Source organism: Copadichromis virginalis, linkage group LG3, assembly GCF_057382275.1.
Source record: "Copadichromis virginalis isolate Kocher_CV1m ecotype Utaka linkage group LG3, C_Virginalis_male_GT1.1, whole genome shotgun sequence".
NCBI classification, from domain to species: Eukaryota; Metazoa; Chordata; class Actinopteri; order Cichliformes; family Cichlidae; genus Copadichromis; species Copadichromis virginalis.
Window position 1 is genome coordinate 36,340,734 of NC_140620.1, and position 15,695 is coordinate 36,356,428.

General features: G+C 39.4%; 1 protein-coding gene and 1 pseudogene across 1 annotated transcript; one reads left to right on the top strand and one right to left on the bottom strand.

Moving 5' to 3' along the window:
• The first annotated feature begins 4,376 nt into the window (after window positions 1–4,376).
• LOC146714412 (uncharacterized) lies at window positions 4,377–10,561 on the top strand (annotated as a pseudogene).
• On the bottom strand, window positions 9,835–15,421 carry LOC146714413 (uncharacterized). The gene is made up of 7 exons (XM_085450890.1): window positions 15,157–15,421; window positions 14,369–14,499; window positions 13,076–14,221; window positions 12,767–13,003; window positions 12,445–12,669; window positions 12,256–12,307; window positions 9,835–11,986 (listed from the first exon to the last, which is right to left on the bottom strand). The coding sequence occupies exons 1-7, from the start codon at window positions 15,332–15,334 to the stop codon at window positions 10,914–10,916; spliced, it is 3,042 nt and encodes a 1,013-aa protein (XP_085307016.1). The 5' UTR covers window positions 15,335–15,421; the 3' UTR covers window positions 9,835–10,913.
• Between the last annotated feature and the right edge of the window lie 274 nt (window positions 15,422–15,695).

The window sequence follows — 15,695 nt, forward strand, 5'->3', positions numbered from 1 at the left end:
AGTTCTTAATTATGGCTGTAGTTTTAACTTTCTTAAATTTAGATGAATACTGATTTGTTTTTGTTGTTGTTGTTTTTTGCAGTACTGAATCTGTACATTTGAGGTCTGAATCAATATTAAAGTTACAATACATGGCAATCATTGTCTCAGAACAGTTTACATAAATTTACTGGGTGTTAGTTAGGGTGAAACAATTATTTGTTTTAAGTGTACACTCATAGTTTTGCATTAGTTTTAAAGTATTCATAGCCTTGGTATACCTTTACAATCTGTTATATTTGATGCTGGTGGTGATGAAGATGAAGATGAGAAGGAGGTGGGTTGCACAAAGACAGAAAAGCACTGAGATTTTAAACACAGAACAGAAGGCAGGCAAGAAAATTATTGGATGAGAGTAATGATGCCAGCACTGATTTTGTAAGCATGGGAAAGTGGAAGTGATGTAAAGAATAGACTAGCAGCTGAACACACAGGAAAGCAGGCAGATGAGTGATTACTTCCTTACTTAACTTATACATGAGCTTCATTATTACTGAAGACCTGGGAATGAGCTCACAAAGAGCATGGGCATTTTTTGCCGCCTTGTTGGAGCGAAGCTGTTGGAGAAACACAAGAATTAATCGAGAGATGCAGACTGATGCAACAAAAACCAGTAAGTAGGGTGTACAGCGTACACTATAGTTTATAGTACAAAGTAGTATTAGCTTATTATTTACACGATCTAATATTTATATCCACATAATTATGGATTATTATATTTACAATATTAAAAACACAGTGTATTTTACAGAAAATTACATTAGGAAACATAATATATTAGATTTATATTTCAAATTTGACAAAATGCTTGCCAGTCTTGGTAGCTGGGGATCAGTCCGCCAGGGCCTCTGCTCCTGGCTGCCACCCGGCACACATAGCACCCGACCCCTACGGTGCCTCCTGTGGTTGGTGGGCCTGCAGGAGGATGGGCCCATGTCCCCTTTTAGGGCTGTGCCTGTGCAGGCTCCATGGATTAAGGCCTGACCACCAGACGCTCGCCCTTGGGCACCCTCCCTGGGCCTTGCCCCAGGGCGGGGCCCCGGTAACCCTATCCCAGACCCACTTTGGTCAACTCCACTTTGTCAGGCAGGCTCTATTTAAATGATCTGCTGATCAGGTGTGTCAGTGGTCAGGTGTGGGTGTGGTTAGAGAAACTGAACTCTGCTTTCCAAAGATGTGATACACCACAGTTAATTTATCTTACAAGAGGGAGCAGCACAGATTTTTCTTTTCTTTAATAATAATCACCTTCACTTAGAAACAACACTTTGTGTTTACTTGTGTTATGTTTGTCCAATATTTAAACTTGATTGATCTGAAATATTCAAGTGTGACAAACATGCAAAAATAAAAACAGGAATTGCAGAGTGAAGTGTTCCCTCCATGGTTTTCTCAAACCCCTTCACCAAAATGAGGTGCTGCTTAGGTTGCTGCCCCCACGACGTGGCCCCGGATAACCGGAAGAAGATGGATGGATGAATATGACAAAATGGTGATTTTACAGCAGCAGCAGGGAGGGGCAGATGGGGAGGGCAGCTGCCCCTCCCTGAGACTGTTTCTGCTAGAAGTTTCTTCTTTTTATAAGGGAGTCCTTCCTCCCCACTGATGCCAAAGCACTTGCTCATAAGGGGTTATCTGATTGTTGGGGTTTTCTCATTTTTTTGTATTATTGTAGCGCCTTAAATCTTACAATATAAAGCACCTTGAGGCAACTGTACTTTAATGTCGGTCATAAGGGAGGTACTTCAAGAGCCATATATTTTATGAGGTGGTACTCATTGTGAAAAGTTTGAGAACCACTGGTTTAAAAGGTGCATGAGCCTCTGGTAAAACTGGGGGTGAAGTGGTAGAGCACTGTCGAAAGGTGAACCAAGAAGTAAGCACAGATCTATTCAACAGAGTGTGACACCGTGTGTGAAAAAAAAGAGGGTATTACAGCTAAAAGAAAAAAAAAAAAAGCTAAATTTAAAAAAAAATCCTTTCTTTTTCAGTTTAAATTTTTATCTTTCAATGTCACGTTTTTTTGGTGTTTTTTTTTTTTCAGTACCAAAACTAGATGTCACTGTTCTGGTTGCAGATAGAGTATTCATTACAGATCACAAACAAACATACTGCATTGTATCAAATAAAGTGTTTAAATTATGAAGTTATCAGGCAAACAGAAAGGTGGAGTTCTCACAGAATAACTGAGAGATGTGATGCTCACTTTTCTCATTTGTAGGTGCCCACTTTGTCCTGGCCGGTGATTCTGCTGCTATCTGCTAACCTGGATGCCCAGGATGCCCAAGAGTCTGTCTGAGAGTTCAGCCATCGCAGCAGTGCCACCGGCTGGGTTAACTGCACATTGTTCATCTGTCCTGTAGGGTTCACTCATCTGTCGTGACTAACTTCCTACTTGGTGGTGTACCGTGTTGAGATGCCACTCGTGACGATGAGGCTGTTGTTATGTTAGGAATTCTGAATATAGAAGTGCAACAATGATATTTGTTTGTTTCTTAACTTTATTTGTTTCCATTTGCACAACAAAAATGTTTTTTGACTTTTCATTGAGACAAATATTTTCATGCAAAAAAATATTTCCATCGCAGATAAAAGCCCCAACTCCATTCAGCTGCAAACTGCTGGAGTGAATGAAAGTGATTAAAGTCTTGAAAGACTCATTGTATGTTTAACACTGAGCAACTTCTGATGACGTTTGAAGTGACAAATCTTTATTTGTAGGTGCATCTCCATTGTCTGACACTGCAGACATATTCCGCTAGTGTCTAATTTTTCTAAAGTGGATAGTTCTTACTTTATGTTACAAGTGGCAGGTGTGTGGTTGGTTCATAGTCTTTTTTATTATGTTTGTCAACAGCTGTTGATAAGATTATGTGTTACTCCTGATATTTGAGACATTAAAGTGATGTAGTGTCACACTGACCTTAAGAGTGCAGTGAGGAGCATCATTACAACCATTAAATATTTCAGCTCACATAAGTAACCCTGTTGAATCCTATGGGCTCAATGCTGTTAGACACTTTTGCTAAGGATTTCCTCTCATGGGGAGTACTTCAGGATTCATGATTTATTTTGCAATGACTGCAGCAAACATCATGAGGTATTCAAACACATAAAGGTGTGGCTTTTTGTCATGATTTAAATGAGACTGAACTGAATTAAGCTATTTTGTCAATAACCTAAAATAGATATACCATTATATATTAAAATATATTTGCTAACCAACACTGTGTTGCTTGGATTTCTCCTTCAAAGACATTTGTCAGTCCCACAGATTTTTAATGATAAAACCAGACAGACAGGCCTGAAGAAATGCAGTGGCGGGTTTCATTATGAGAATGAAGGAAAAATTTAAATACCTTTAAGCAATGGCATTGTCTTCTTTCACATAAAGAAAATTCCTTTGGTATTTTGGCCTGTTGCCAGTAACATTCCTGTTCATATGAACTCACCCCGCCCTTTACCAGAAGTGTCCAACTTTTCCAGTAAAACGATACTGCTGCATCAAAATAAGAAAACAATAACCCCAAAACCGCGTAGACAAGGAGGGGTATTAGAAGGGATTTATGACTCCCGTCACAATTTATGACATGTTATAGAGCTGTGATATGTTTAGTCACTGTCCTTTTTAATTAGAACTTGGTGTTTGACATGTTAAGTGCTAGAGACCAACCATCAGCGATCGGCTCCTGTGTGGATGGAGATCTACAGGGTGGGCCATTTATGTGGATACACCGTAATAACATGGGAAAGGTTGGTGATATTAAAGTCCTGTTTGTGGCACATTAGTATATGTGAGGGGGCAAACTCCTCAAGATGGGTGGTGACCATGGTGGCCATTTAGAAGTCGGCCATCTTGGATACAACCTTTTGTTTTTTCAATAGGAAGAGGACCATGTGACACATCAAACTTATTGGTAATGTCACAAGAAAAACAATGGTGTGCTTGGATTCAACGTAACTTTATTCTTTAATGAGTTATTTACAAGTTTCTGACCACTCATAAAATGTGTTCAATGTGCTGCCCATTGTGTTGGGCAGCACATTGAACACAGCAAGGTCAGAAGTCCCATCCTGTAGCAACAGTGATGCCTTGAATCTGTCCTGCGGGGTAGAGGAACCAGATGGTATCATCTTGGAATCCACCATAACCTCAGCAAGAGCAGAGCAATCGTCAGGTGATATGGTAGTGCAAGAAGATGCACCTCATCAAGATGTGGAGAAGTCACTTCCAGGGGAAAAACCAGGTAGTGACAGGAATTAAGTTAGGAACATACCAGACAAATGGCAAAAAATTACATATATTTTATTTCTTTTGATTTATGTGATCCATACAAATGGGTACCTTTCAGAGTGGAAATGTGAACAAGATGCAACCAGAGCAGCCTGGCTCAGAGTTACTTCCAAAGCATGAGACCAGAAAGGCAGTAGTCCTGCAAATGGACTTGCGGGAAAGTATTATGGATCAACAGAGATCACTTATCTCCCTCTACAAAGCCCCAAAGGTAGAGTACTGCCTGGATTTCTCATACGCAACATAACCTAGCTGTACTCTTTTCAGGGAACACAGATCTTACAAGACTGTTTGACGGTGAGCCACAACACTTGACTCCATCCACTTCTCAGACCTTGCTTGAGAGTGACATGTTTTTGGTGGCAGGTAAGAAAGTTATGTACAGAAATAAGAGGAAGAGGAATTTAAAATAATATACGTGCAGCACTAAAGGTAACAGCATTACTAGTGTTACATTATCCTAACTGTAACCCTAAAGATGAAAAATAGATTGAATGCAGTTACAAAACTGTTTATTTTTACCACCGTGCAATGTTAGGCTAAGTGAATTTATTATGTTTGGTCTTAGCAAGAATAATGGGACATTCATTCATTCATGGTGGACCGTGTGTGTCTGGTATAAGTCCTGCAATCATCCATGTCCTTTTTGGTGGCTCACCTGAAACAGCTACAGTTCAGATTGAGGATTGCCCTGATATTGATATCTGCAGCACTATTCAGCTGGTTTGCATTTTTGTACCATTATTTTGAAGAATTACTATTTCACTAAATATTGAATTTAGAGACATGATTGAATAGCCACCAGTACCTACTACTGACTACTAAATTTTTTTTCTTTGTCCTAGCTTGATGGCACTGCTGAATTAACAGAACTGGAATGAAGAAATGTTCTCGAGCTAGCCCTGGCTTGGGACCTGCCAGGTGTCACACAAACCAATATAAAGTTGCTGTATGAATGTCTGCTATTCCACGCTGTGAGTACTGACTTACTCTCAGCAATGCATTTAAATTTTAAATAGAAAAGCACATCAAACCTTTGGATGTGAATAAGTACATTTTTCATATACATTAAAAAAAATCTCTTTGAAGGCCATCTGAAATTATTTTATTAGTACAGTGGATGTTTTTTAAGTATTTAACATTTAAAGTGTGTTTCACTTTACGGACTCACACTTCAGTTTTGGTTTGGTCTCACCGTTGTAGGTCATAACACGAACAAGTCATCAAGTCAAGCAGCTGAGGAAAGGGCTTAAGGAGATGGTATGGCTGCTTCTGACAGAAAGATCAGACATCATTCCTCTTTTCTTACCAAGGTAATCAGAGACTGCTCCCTGTTGTGAGGTAAAGTCAGGTCACATCTTTTAACATCTGAATAGTAAAGGTATTTTGTTAATTTATGAAGGATGCACATTAATTGTTGACACAAAACACCAATATACTATTTGGTATGCTTGGGCTAGTTGAACAGCTGGGTTACATTTAATAAAAATACACCTAATGTTGCTGACACTCTTAAGACTACAAGATAAGTAAAGTTATGAAATGACAAATTCAGCTCATTTTATCTAGTAGCATTTAAGAGAAACATTTATTCAAGGTGAACTGTTTTATGCAGGCTATTCTAGAAAGGATAGTGTGGCCTGCCACAGAAGATGAAGATGAGGAAGAAGAGGAATGCTCTCTTGAGGATAAATGCAGAGTGGCAGGTTACCTTCGGTCCTTCATTGAAAATGGTAAGTCTGTTGCGATAGGTATTTTGCTATTGGTTTTCTCTGATTATACTTTGGTAAATTACACACAGTCCAGTGATCTCGGGTCATTAACAAAGAATAACTATAGTATATATTTGTTTTGTTATTTGCTCCATACTGCCTCCATGCAATACATTAAAAAAAGTGTTCATCTTTTATGGTATTTCTCCATAAAAGATTGAAAATAATGAATGTAGGATGTCATTATAGCTCAACACAATGTCCCATTGCAGCATCTTGTGCACAACGAAAAGCCCTCATCAAGTTTTGGACAGGATGGGAAGTCTTGCCGAGAGAAATGACTGTGGAAGGGCACAACACTGGACTGAATGCGTAGCCTTTGGCAAGCCGTGGAAGTTATAATAAACCCTTTAAGCCTTCTTAAACTTCACTTTGATTTCCCTTCTTCAAGCCTATTCACTTTTTTTCCTTAAGAGAAACAACTGTTTGAAGGTCAGGTGCCCTACACTGTGTTGTTTCTCTGCCTTGTACAGCTGCGCAAACCTTCACCAACCAGCTCAATCTCTGCGCAGTATTTACTTTTAAAGAAATGGTATTGTGGTTTTGCACACATTCATTTTCGTTTCTTTGTGATTTTAAAAGATACTTTAAAAACTTTGTAATGCAGTAAAAACAAGAGCAAAAGTGCATGCTTTTGTTATTTCTCCTGGAACGCATTTTAATATACCTGCCATCATTTTGAGTATAATTTTGTTATTTCTATGAATTTTTATTTGTGAATATAGTTCATGTGGGGCATTCCTTTATATCAGTAAAATGTTTTCCTTAAATGTTTAGTAACGAAGCTTATGGGTAAGTTCAGTAAGGAAGATGAAACCTCTAACATCTGTCTGCTCTCAGGTGTAGCCTGCTAAATCTAAGCTTCACATCACTACCTCTTCCCCACACTGTCAAGCTGTTTGCAATAACACTGGTCTAGTCCAATCATCCTTTTCCTGGCCTTCTTCAGGTCAGTCAGCATTCACGCAGCATAGCTCTGTCATTCTCCTTTGCAAACGCCTTCATGCATCCCACCTCCTCCCATCACCACCTTTTATCACTCAGGCTCCATTTACATCTCCATCTTTATCTCCACCACCAGCGTCTAGACTCCAGGGTGCCCTGCTGTAATCTCTATCACCGCTGGGATTCCTTTCCTTCGAGACGGGCCATTGAATTCTAACCGCCAAATACCGCTATCTAAATTCTGTACATCAATAAATCATGTTCATTTCTTTCTAATAATCTCTCCTTCTTGAAATAAAATGAGTTATTTGTAAATAAGTGGACATGAATAACTCGAGCTTGTTATATAATGTTATAGCATGTTTTTAACTGCCTCATTCTCTTTATTTTTACAGCTGCAACACATTTTGGGGTCAACTTGAAAGAAAGGCATGTGAGAAATGTAAAACTGATGTCAGAGGTCAAATGTGACCTCCAAATTATAATTTGATATTTAAAATCCTCATATATCGTTATCATTTCCCTAATGTTTTGTGGAAGGTGGACCTTATTTGACTTTGAAGAAGAGGTCCGAGATCCAAAGTAATGTGATATTTACAACCCCCATTACCTGTATGGCCATGTGTTGTTAAACAATGGCAGTAATAAACTCACTTTGACCAGATCAGTCTATTGACTCTGAAGAAGAGGTCTAACATCACATGTGACATATTTTAGATCTTTGTATAGTGCTTTTGATATGTTAACAATACACACCACATTTAGTTACATAGTTTTTAATTTGTAACAATTTTGGTTAAGTTTCCAACAATAAATCCTTAAGATGGCTTTGGAGAGTGGGCCGGAAGTCTAATTTTAATGGTTACCATGACCCCCCATACTACACTCCTACACGGATTTATCAGAATTTATTTAAACCTTTTCAAGGCATGGCATTTACAGACAGAAGGAATGAAACACACACACACACACACACACACACACACACACACACACACACACACACACACACAGGCAAATGCTGCCAATAATATAACCTCCTTGGCAGAGTTAATCAACTTGACTGGAAGCAGGAAAAAAATCAAGGCAAGACTTAAGTAAACTTTTTATTCATCTACAAACTTTGGACGCTTGTATTGAGATGCAGCATGAATGCATGAGTAAAACCACAGTTATACTAAGTAAACACCAACACAAACCAGCCATGAAGCTTATCAGCAGCTCCCTGAACCAACAACATTTATGAAAGCACACATGTAAAGTGACAAATGACTCTATATGAAAAACAAGGATCAGACTAATCTGGGAAAGGACAGGAGTTCATGTTCTCATACTGGCAAGCATTCACCCTGCTAGTCTTTGGCAGCCACACCAACACAGCAGATCTGTTGGCTACAGTCTGCTGGCTGTCCCCTATTTTTGGATATGGTAAAGTGACTGGATTCATCTGTAGCCATTCAGAATTAGGAAAGTAAGTTGTGTGTGTTCCAGTGTGTACTATAGTATGGATATCTGATAAGATTTATTTCACCCAATTAATTTTTGCAATCTCCATCAAATCCATATATTATGAAATATTAATCACAATATGGTCTTTAAATGTTCTACCATAAGTTTGATGCCCAAAGAAAAAAAAAAGAGGTATATTTATTAACTTATTTTATCAGGCAAACTGTTGAACTGTGCTAAGAATATGTGGCTCATAGCAACTGATGAACAGCCTCAGAACAGCCACTTTAAGCACACGTTCCACAAATTTAACACTCGAGGATCAACAGCCTGGCGACCACAGTGGTGCATGTAACAGCTAAAATAAATACATCAATCAGCAGTTAAAAAAACACAAAGTGAACTGAAACACTGAAGCCTGAGGCACAGCTGAAAATTAGATGTAAATACAAGAATAGAAACAAGCTCACCAAATCAACTTTAACAGTGGCACTCACAGATTGAACTGTTGCACTATCACTAAACTACCTGCATATATTAACACTTCAAAGCTGTTATTCAATGTGGTAAATATGACAAAGATGATATAATTTCTTCACTCTGGCATAACACCCAGAATCACCTTCCTTCAGCTGAAGGCAAGTATAGAGAGACTAAGTGAACAGGTGTCGCTTATAACCAAGCTGTTGAAGAGTCAGTGTTCATGCTGCATTCACCACACTTATCAGGGGAACTCCAGAAAGAATTTTCCACCGCACTTGGAAGATATAAAGCTTCCACTTTTTAAGCCATCATAAACACAGCTTTTAAGTTTCTTCAGTTTCTTCTAGTTTTAGTACATAAAAACCTCATTACCAGTACGAAGGTTACAGTAGATTACCAAAAGGACAGAAAGGACAGCTGCATGCTGTCAATACTAAGAACATGGAAAGCATGAATAATAAATAAGTGTGTGCTTGGCCTCACCTATATTTACGGGAAAGAACTAATAGCCTGAGTGGTATCTAGTTCCTCAATCTTGCACAGTTTGCATAACACTGTCATGCAACAGTGTGACAGAAATTGAACTTGACCGTAAACAGGAACAAATAGAGGCAAAAATTGCACTTCATGGCAGCATTTTTATAAACCTTCAAAATCATGTACTGGCACCAAGTGGCCCTAAAGATTGTCGACAGCTCTCTAAAGAGCTTTTAAAAAAAATGTGAATATGTGTAAAAATAGATATGTAAAATGGAAAAAGAGTGTATGCTCATGCAAATTCACACACACTATGACCTGGGAAAACCTGTCTGAAAACAAAAGAAAATAGATAAATGGAAAAACTTTGAAAACTTTTGGAAAATTAGTGTTTTTATTGTTTAATAAGCCATCTTTCATCCTTCAATCACATCACCAATATATCATACATATATCAAGTAGTTCTATCATTATCAGATCATTTACAATTAAGTAAAAATAGAGATTTGACAATTTCAGAAAAATCAAACACAACCTAATTTCTTCAGTCTTCAGTAGCCTGATGTGTTTTATGGTCCCAAACAGTCTTCTCCTTTAGTCACAATTGAATGAAAAATTATGATCACAGTGGACTGAGGAACAACCTCACAAACATAACTATACTTATAGACCCTGTGAGCCTCTTTAAACTCGTCGTTTTAATTTTTTTATGGCTCGCAAACATATTAAACAAAAATTTCTCATAAACACACCAAACGATATGTTCCCACCACCGCTATCAGGCAAACATTTGTTATTGAATAAAGTGTTATGTAATGTGTACCACCTTTTAAAATGTAAACATTAATTGTAATGTAACAACATCAAAAGAAAATGAAATAATCAAATGTTTACAGGAATATCTGATTATTGTAAAAACAAATTTTACTTTAACTGAGTGAGAGATTTTCTTTTTCCTTCTACAGCCTTGTATGTTCTCTGTACAGCTTCTGAAAGTGACTCTGCATCCTTAGCGGCTTCATTTCCAAACACCTCCCATTACACCTCCTCCTGCTGCTGCTGCTGCTGCTCCCACCAAGCCTACTGCTCCAGCAACTACTAGTGTTGTTTGATCTTCTGCAGCTGGCACATGTGCTGATGTGAAACGCTTTGTTGCAACATTCACCGGTTCTGGGTTCTTCACAGCTTTGATAGCAAATTCAGCCAGCATTACTGCACCGAAAAAAACCCTAGCAAAGGCCTGGTTTCAGTCCCTGTCATTTAGATCATTCACATCACATAAGTTTTAGCCTGGTTTCTCATCTTTTCAGCTATTTGCCAACAAACCTGACTCCAGATAATTAAAATGTTTTCTTCGATGTATGTAGTACTAATATGTGTAGTGTAAGGACATCAAGAAATAATAAGATGCTTTTTTCCTTTTCACTACCTGGATAATAATTATTAAAAAAATCTCACTTAAACCTGAGAAGAGACTTTCCTTTCTCCACTATAGCCTCATATGTTCTCTGTGCAGCTTCTGATGGTGACTTAGCATCATTAGCTGCTTCATATCCAAGCAAGCCACCATATACTCCTCCTGCTGCTGCTGCCCCCAGACCTGTGGCTCCAGCGACTACTAATGCTGTTTGTCCTGCTGCTGCTGACGACACTCCCATTAATGCTGGAGCCTTTTTTACAGCGTTCATTAACATTACGTTATTCATGGCTGTGACAGCTAATCCAACCATTGCTGCTACACCAAAAAAAGCACCGAGCAAAGCTCCTGTTGCAATCCCTGTCAGTTTGGTCAGAAACCTGTTGCACACATCAGATTTAGCCTGGTTTCTGATCTCTTCTGCAGTTTTATCTGGCATTGAGTACGAAATGTGCTCGACCCGTTTCTGTATTGCCGTCTCCACATGTTGCAGCATTTTATTGGTGTAGTAACCTCCGTTTTTTTCCACCACCATTTTTTCTATTGTTTTCAGCAACTCCTCCACCTGGAACTGGTTGCTCCTGTAGTTGTTTGGCTGGTTGTTGTTCCAGTGTTTGTTATCAAAGACGTGACACCGACCACCACACTTTGACACCAGATCACTCAGATTTTTGTTCTGACTGACAAAATCTTCAATTTTCATCTTTTTGTCGAGCTGGTCACCGTGAGTGAAAACAACGACAGCATATTTTAGAGCTTCTTCTGAGAAATACTGAACTATCTTAGTGACGACAGCCTGCTCGTGCTCTGTGAATTTATCCACTCGAAGCACAATGAGAAAAGCATGAGGCCCAGGAGCACACTCTGTCATACAGCTCATTATCTCAGGCTTCAGATCTTCCTCAGACCTTCCTGTGTCAAAGAAACCAGGGGTGTCGATCAGAGTGATGCTTCTTCCACTGACTGTTTTGGTTTCTGTTTGGCATTTCATTGTTCCAGAGTTTGGAGAGGGGTAGGTGGCAAAGAGCTCCTCTCCAAGAATGGTGTTACCCAGGTGACTTTTCCCAGCTCCAGTTTTTCCCAGCAGGACCAACCTCATTGTTGTTGAATCTAGAGGAGAAAGTTGACTCTGAACAGTAAGCAGTACATGGTTCATAGTTATAGCAATAAAAAACCCCACTCCTAAATGAAAAACAGAGTTAGAGCCAAAGGGGTTTAACTAAAAGCAATCATTAGGAAGGATAATGAAATATTGGACTGTCTGAATAATTTGAGTTTGAGCTATTGCCCTCAGGCTGTTAATTTAGTAAATTTAGATGCATTACTCCAGCACTTTGGGTATTATTATTTTTCATTCTTTCTCAGTATTCTATACTCACCTGGATCTCGGACTTTTTGAGTGAATTTGTCAGTTTGGACAACATCAGATGCCTGCGAAGAAAATAATCGAACATTCAATGAAAAGTTTAAAAAAAATACTGATATGGACGTATCTTTTCTTTGCCAAAGTGTTTCTCGACACGCAACACTCAGGAGCCAATATTTAGGGTAAAATTCTTTGACATTACCTCGTGTCTCTCCTCATCATTAGATTGAATGACGATGTGGATCAGGAATGGTGTGATTCCCACCCGCTCCTCTTCAAATACATAAACTTCCTCCATTAACACTCTCTCCACTACACTGACAGGAAATTGCAGGGCCATCCCAGCACCGAGGACGGGAAGAGCAACAGATCTGAATCCTTTCTTCTCACAAGAAGATAGGATTGTGTTGATGCCCATTCGAAGAACCTATAATGGGTAAAAATACTGCATTATTACAAATAGCTAAGTTAAAGTTGTCCTCACAAACAGACAGAATAATAAAATCCCTCCTTTACTATCTCACCTGGACTGCAACTCCCTCTGGGTCACCATCAAAGGGAACAAGATTGAGGAAGAAGACTGCATTAGACTGAAGTCCAGGTAAGCCCTCCAGGAGTACTGAGTCACCAGGCATTGTTTCATCTTCTGCTTCCTTTCTAAACCTTGTGGTCAGCTGTGGTCCAGCTACTTCAAACAAAGCATTTCCAACACGGGTAGAAAGAGGATCATGGCCAACCATAGGAGACACCAAAGCATCCACCTAGGACAAGAGCAGGAGATTTAGAAAATGTGTCTTATTGTGAAGTGTCGTCATTACAGCAACATTTCTCACCTGTTGGCTCTCGATCGATCCCTGAATAACCTCCATGTGGACTCTGCCTCCAGGAGCTCTGGCAGTGGCTCCTCTTGCTGTATCTTCATCAGGTGTATCTATCCCTTGGAGAAGCCTGTCACATGCTTCCTGTATGGCCCTCACTGCCTCCTCTCTGTTATCAATCAGGATGATTTTGCTCACACTTCGACCTCCCACACTGCCAAAGTCCTTCACAGCAGCAACAGTTGCCTCAGTGCACACAGTGAGAGGAACCCCAGACACACCTGAGCTGATACAAGGAATGGCTATGGACTGAAACTCCATTATTTCTGAAAACTTTAAAGCACAATGCACAGTTTTCTCCAGTAACATCTTATCTCTGTCACTTGCTTTTCCACCTACAGGCCCAACTGCATGAAGCAGTTTCTTGCACTTTAAGTTACCCCCTGTGGTCACTACTGTTTCTCCTATGGGAATTTTCCCAAAACACTTCACTAATTCATCACTCTCTCTCTGTATTTCAGGACCACCAGCTCGACTCAGTGCAGCAGCAACACCTGCAGAGTGCTCCAAGTCCTGATTGGCTGCATTTACCAGAGCATCAGCGTGTTGCTTGGTGATGTCACCCTGACACACAAACACCTGGAGCCCATCACAAAGGCTGTAGCTAGCAATGGTTGTGCTTTCCTCTCTTAAACTCAGAGATGCCATATCGTCACGTAAACTTGAAGGTTGCTCAGTGTCTAACAACCTGGCATGAACCAGAGACAGTTCTCCAACAACAACAGCCATCCCAGACTCATCTGTGTACACCTTCACCTCACCTGCAGTCTGACAAGAGTTGCTGGACTGAACCAAAGCTTCAACTTTGTCAGGGTTTACCTCATGATAGCAAAAGTAGCCACCAAAGAGAGCGTCTACCTCAGCTTTCCAATCACTAACTTCATCTGCAGCACCAGGTTGAGCGAGCCTCCTGACTAAAACTCTCCCCTCCTCACAGTAAAGATCAGCAGAGCAGGCTAAACAGGCAAGCATGTTCTCAAGTTCTTGCTGAGCATGTGGACATTCTTTCAGGTAACGAAGGAGATAATTATCAACGTGTAGTTCATACTCTTCATCACTTGGTGGAAGAGACGAGGCGGGAATGTTCTCAGGAGTCTGTGCCTGAGAAAGACATGCAAATACAAACGGCTATTAACATATAGCAAATTGTCCTTACATTAATAATATAATCGAATTTACAACATTCATTTAATGTGGATACATAAAACTATTAAAAAAAACATGATTAAATTAATGTATGAACTTTACCTCTGCTAGAGCAGAAGTGGGGCTGGTGAGGTGAGAGGTGTCATTTTCCAAACTTTCTCGGACAAAGATCACCGAGCAACGATCTTCAAGCTCCAAAACATGCTCTGATCTCTGAAGTACTCGCTGCTGATCTGTAGACAGATATTGCAAATTACAGACTGAATTCCTTATATAACCTAAGTATTTTTTTATTTTTCTTCCTTTGCCATTCTTCATCGTGTTTTTTCTTCTCTTTTCACTGAGTGACAAAAATATAAAACGTCTAATTTAATATCAAATGTGTCACACGCACAATGTTTCCCTGACTACACCAGTAATAAAAGCATGCAGATGATTTCAAAGTCTACCTCTGCTTAAGGGCTTGTACAGCTTATTTTACTTCCTCTACTAACTCGTACAAACAGCAAATACAATAAAAACTGCATATGCAGAGATATCTGGGTAGCTCTCTGCCTCTGTCTAAACAGCCCATTTACAGGGGAAAGACTTCAAAAATGAGAGGTTCGGTAATTTCCTGAACTCGTAGCTGCTGACCACCAAATGCTTTGTATAACATTAAGTTTCGCTTTCCAGACAAACTTTCGATTACGTTTCCTTTTTCACTACACCCACTTCCAACAGTACATCACAGTGGAAATATAAGATCTTTTAAACAGCTGAGACCTTTCTGTTACGGCTATTTTAACCGAAAGAGAATAGTAAATTAACTAATGGTCATTTGTAAGTCTTCGACAACTGTAGGATATTTCATGCATAACAAAGTTCGTTCAAAGGCATGATAAAATTACCTTTTTTATTTCGGAAAACCACACTGTAGACGTTTTCGTCCACTCTCGTCACCGGACCGCACTCTCCTCCGCCTGATTTGCGGTGAATACCGAAGTATTTTTGTAATCTCGTCAGATGTCCTTCTTTAAGACTCTCACACTCAAAGAAAACAGGGTGCTGGGTCTGATCACCCATCATCCCGCTGTAACTGAACCAAATATAAGCAGCTCAGCACTCACTGATCATTGTATGTCTACCACAGGTTTCTCTCGTCTATGCGTCACATGGGGGTGCATGACTAAGCATCCGTGCATGTAGCTAATGATACATTTAGAACAGTAATAACAACGCCTTTGTGGTAAACTAGTCTGCACATTAAAGACTTTATAAAGGTCCCTGTACGAAAACATTTTAAAACCAGTTTTTTTTTTTATCCAAGTCTGGACTTCTGTAATTACTGTAATTACTGATATTTATTATTATTATCATCACATTGTACCCGTGCAACTTTCCATTTCCTTCTATGAAAAAGTCAATTTCATCTAATTGAAAGCAGAAA